The sequence below is a fragment of the Silurus meridionalis genome, chromosome 13, assembly GCF_014805685.1.
Source record: "Silurus meridionalis isolate SWU-2019-XX chromosome 13, ASM1480568v1, whole genome shotgun sequence".
Taxonomy (NCBI): Eukaryota; Metazoa; Chordata; class Actinopteri; order Siluriformes; family Siluridae; genus Silurus; species Silurus meridionalis.
This window is the reverse complement of record NC_060896.1, coordinates 2,871,389-2,876,388: the sequence shown is the minus strand read 5'-3', so window position 1 is coordinate 2,876,388 and position 5,000 is coordinate 2,871,389. Positions and strand designations below refer to the sequence as shown.

The 5,000-nt window shown below is 44.8% G+C and overlaps 1 protein-coding gene across 1 annotated transcript in view; it reads left to right on the top strand.

Moving 5' to 3' along the window:
• The window catches only part of LOC124395880 (TCDD-inducible poly(ADP-ribose) polymerase), a 25,768-nt gene that overhangs the window by 15,654 nt on the left and 5,114 nt on the right, over positions 1-5,000 (top strand). Inside the window, 2 exon segments of the mRNA XM_046864769.1 lie at positions 1,213-1,417; positions 2,741-2,928. Of these exon segments, the coding sequence (XP_046720725.1) occupies positions 1,213-1,417; positions 2,741-2,928 (393 nt within the window).

Below are 5,000 nucleotides of genomic sequence, written 5' to 3'. Positions count from 1 at the left end.
GGTAGAACCCGTTGTGGTGACTGAGGCGAGCGCCCTGACGTCACACCACACTTATAAAATTACCCGTGGGAACCTGTTCAGACTCACAGCCACAAACATGCTAGCTGGCTAGTTCAACTGGGACAACGGCTAATCGTGTTCACCACTTTGGTTTTCTGACCTAAATCCAAGCTACGTTATTATTATTTAGTTTACCCAGTGATAAACAGCTAGCAACCGATGCTAAGGCTGACTCATGCGTCAGGATGCAATGCTAGCATAGTCTCTCAGGATAGCTTTAGCCTAGCGTATTTCTGTGAATACTTTTTTTATTGGTTGCAAAGCAAGGGTGTGGTATAAAGCTTCATTGAGGGCTGTCGTGGGAAAACAAATTAAGCTGTGTGTGTGTGTGTGTGTGTGTGTGTGTGTGTGTGTGTGTGTGTGTGTGTGTTTACAAAAATAGATTATAATAAAAAAATGTGTTTGTTTCTTTACTTTTCTTTCTTTTCTTCCTTTGTGTATTGGCCAAACTTTGCGTCATTACGGAACTCGGACATGAATAAAGAACAGGCCGTGGTTTAATTGTGCATGTGTGCGTGTGTGCGCACACGTGTGTGCGTGTGCACGTGTGCCTGTGTGAGAGATAGAAAGAGAAAGAACGAGTTCCTGCTTGTTAATCGTCTCTAGCTTGACCCTTGACCTACTTTGCGAGTTTTTTTTTCTTTTCGATAGACATTGTGATCCACCTTAGTGGAACAGAACGGACAGCTTTGTGTGTGTGTGTCTGTGTGTGTGTGTCTGTGTGTGTGTGTGTGTGTGTGTGTGTGTGTGTGTGTGTATATATATTTATATTCCTTACACACACTCTGTAAAAAAGTTCTTGAATATCACCGCCGGGAAACATTTTTAGCTCCACAAATACACACACACACACACACACACACACACACACACACACACACACACACACACACACGCATTGTTTCGACAGCTCAAGTAATGCTAGTGCACACACAATATGTTTAATTAAATAAACTAAAGTGGAGGAACACTGCACCTCGTAAGTATCCGTCAAAACACGTGTTTTTGTAGCGTATAAAATACGAATGTCCTTTCTTTTAAAAGGAAGAGAAATGAATTGACTTGTGGGTGGGTGTGTGCGTGTGTGTGTGTGTGTGTGTTTGTGTGCGCCCGCATCATTTTAACAATTCCGCCTTTCCGTCTTCCACACAGGGGCCGAGTGTTCATGCTGGACTTCAGTGCCATGAGGGTGTGTGATCTGGAATTTGATCTGGTCAGACGCTTGTCCACGCCCTCCAGCTTTGGAGCCCCGCCCCCCACCCCCAGCCACTCCTCTGCTACAAACCCCGCCCCCAACTATCTCACAGTGTGGAAATATTACTGCAGAGATAACTTCGGCTGGAGGGAGTACTCCGAGGTGAGGCACCGTGCCAATCTGTCTGTCTGTCTGTCTGTCTGTCTATCTAACTATCTATTAGAAATACTTAAATGAAACCCTGTTGTGGGGGTCTGTTATTTTAAATCAATCAACAATCAACTGTTAAAGGAAACGAGGTACCACAACAAAAAAACCTCACTGCATCGTAAAGGTGCTTTATTCTTTTCACATGTACCTTTACAGCACAGTGAAATTCTTTCTTTGCATATCCCAGCCATTGTACAGCACCTCTGGAGCACTTAGGGTGAAGGGCCTCGCTCAAGGGCCCCACCAGTGTCAGCTTGGCGATACAGAGGCTTGAACTCGCCAACCTTTCGATCAGTAACCCAGAACCTTAACCACTGAGCTACCACTTTCCTGTAGTGTTAAAATATCTCAGAGAGTAAAGGGACTTGCTCAAGGGCCCAAGAGTGTCAGCTTGGCGATTCCAAGGCCTATGCGATCAGTTAACCAGAGTTTAACAGAGCTTTTCACATTTTTCCCAATTTGTCAGGAAGCTGGGGTCAGAGCGCAGAGTCAGTCATGATACAGCGCCCCCCGGAGACAGAGGGGCAAGGGTCTTGCTCAAGGGCCCCAAGAGTGGCAGCTTTTTCGATACTGACGATTGAACCTCTGAGCTTCCCATCAGTAATTTAGAGCCTAAATAAGCCTAAATCGAACATAACGACTCCAGTAATAGAAATTGGTGTGCGACCAATCAGATCTCTGGATTCGGCAACGCTCTGAAACAACACTATTCACTCATTGTAATGTTGTTGTTTATTATTTTTATTAGATTTTTTTTTTATTAATTGGATTGTAACACATTCTGAGCGGGTCAGAGGGACGATCTGAAATATCGCCTCGACCCTATTTTATTCGACGGCCCGTCAAATTAATGTGTGTGAATCCGTTTGGTCTGAATCTGTGTACGTGTGTGTGTGTGTGTGGGTGTGCTCTGGCTCTCGCACATAACCAGAGGAAACATTGTGTTCTGCCCACACGCAGACGTCTGAAATCAATCCGTTGCATAAGCGTTCCTTCTTTTTTTTTTTAAATAAAGCTATTTATTTCCTTTTTGAAAAAGGGAAAAAAAATCAGGGCTAATGGATGCAGTCTGACTCGAAACTGCAGAAAAAAACTGATAGGAGCGTGAGAACGGGATGAGTGTACGGGTTCTCGCACTCGTTTACTTTGGGGCCGATTCAGTTACTTTTGCTTCTCATATTCTTTCCGGTCTTATACTCATATCTCTCTCACTCGCTCTCTCTTTCTATCTCGATGTCTCTTTTAATCTCTCTGGTTTGTTGTTTTGTCCTGCAGCCTGTGGTGCGTTTGATAGAGGAAGCGACTGAGCGGGGGCTGAAGGAGGTGCGCTTCATCACACTCCAGAACCAGTACATCCTGAATATCCGCGAGGGCTTCCAGCAGAACGCCGTCTTTGGTTTCCGCCGCCAGATCAAAAAACGTCCCCACTTTATGTCCTCGATCAGACTCTCGCCCTACCTGCAGTGAGTATCCACATCTTCAAAATGTCCTAGTAGCTTTCCTGTAACGTCCTCAAAATGGCCTCGAAACATCTTGAAAAATATCCTCATGACATCATCAAAATGACTTCATAACACCATATTGTCTTTATAAGGACCCCGTGACGTCCTCGTAATGTTTTCACATCCTGAACGTGTTTTCACAACATTCTCATAATAATGTTCTCATAATGTCTTTATAACATCCTAAAAATGTCTTCATAACGTCTACATTACGTCCGCATGGCATTTTCAAAAGGTCTTCACAGCAATCTCATAATGTCCTCATGACATCCTGAAAATTCAAAATTCTCAAATCATTACATCACTTCCTGTTTGTCTCAAGTGAAGATGAAGATCATGGCGGTGGCAGTGAATTTGGAAAAAGCTTTTTGTTATTCTGTAGAGGAGAATGAAGACTCAATCTCATCTAGACTGAGACAGAGATGATGCTGAGCCGTGACCAGATCCAGATTTAAATCAGATTCGGAAATACAGAAAGGATACTTCCGCCGTGATTCATGATGGGTTTTGGAATTCACTTACAAAAAGAAGCCAGAGGTGGTGAAGATCATGAGTTCAAATCCAAGCACCACCAAGCTGCTAATTCTGGGTCCCTCACCAATCCAGAATCTCTGGATAAGAGAGGAGACATAAACGCTTTTTATTGAATGTTCGATTATAAACGTGATCGTAATCCGTTCACGTCCCTCCTGTCCAGACGTCCCGTCCTTTGTGTCTGATTGACGACTCGAGTGCCCGAGTACGCTCCGTCCTCCAGGAAAGTTCTGACCACACGGTACATTGACGCCTAGCATACCTGCGCTAACGGCCTGTCTGTCGCGCCGCCTCGCTCAGCCGGAGACGCTCTCCACAGGAACAGATGGAGAGAAGCAGATGTGAAATGGAGAAATGCAAAAACAGAGAAAGAGAGGAGAAAAAAGCGTAAATTGGTTCCAGACCATTGGAGCTGGGTGAATGAAAAAGGAACGTGACTGTTTGGGAAGCTGGCTGGGGTTTCTGTGCCAGACAATTCTCTTTCCTCTTTTCTTTTTTTTCTTTTTTTCCCTGAACTGCTGTGTCTGCCTTAGTGAGGCTTCTCCTAAGATTTACTTCATTTGTCCTTAAATGAAAGAAAAGACAAAGAATAGCAGAAATAGAAAAGAACGGACAAAGAGAAAAAGAGAAGAAATTGACTAGAAGATGACAGAAGAAAATTAGGAGATGGAAGAGAAAGAATAATTGAGAATAGACGAGGGGGGTGCTAGAAAGACTGATGGGAAGAGAGATAAAGAGAGACAGAGGGACAGAGAGAAAGAAACAGGGACAGAAAGCTAGCAGGAGAGACACACAGGGAAAGAGAGAGACATAGGGTGAGAGAGGTAGTGGGAGAGACAGATGGGAAAAGAAAGAGGCAGAGATGGAGAGAGACAGCTGGGAGAGAGATGGTGAGAGAGACAAAGATTAAGAGACATACAGGGACAGAGAGAAAGCGAGAGAGAGAGATGGGGAAAGAGGGAGATGGATTGAGAGCCATACAGGGACAGAGAGAGAGTTGGGCAAGAGAGAGAGAGATAAACAGATTGAGAGACATACAGGGACAGAAAGAGAGTTGGGCAAAGAGAGAAACAGATTGAGAGACATACAGGGACAGAGAGAGAGAGAGAATGGGGCAGGACTCAGTAGAACAAAGGTTGAGGATGATTCAGTAGACAGTTATGCTGATTGAAGCAATCAAGCTCACCTGACTGGATTACACACACACACACACACACACACACACACACACACACACTCAGTGCGAGTAGGCGAGTGTCCAGTGTCCAGTGGACACCTGTACACACAGATTCTGTCTCCGTCTCCACACAGCAGGATGTGTTTCATTGGAATTAGCGTAGCGTTTTTCTCATCTACACGTGAAAAGAAAACACACACACACACACACACACACACACACACACACACACACACACACACTTATGCGCACGTGCCAGGCCAACGCAGTGCCTCGTCAGGCGTGTACGGACTGGTATGCTGTCTCAGTGTCGAAGCTGCCC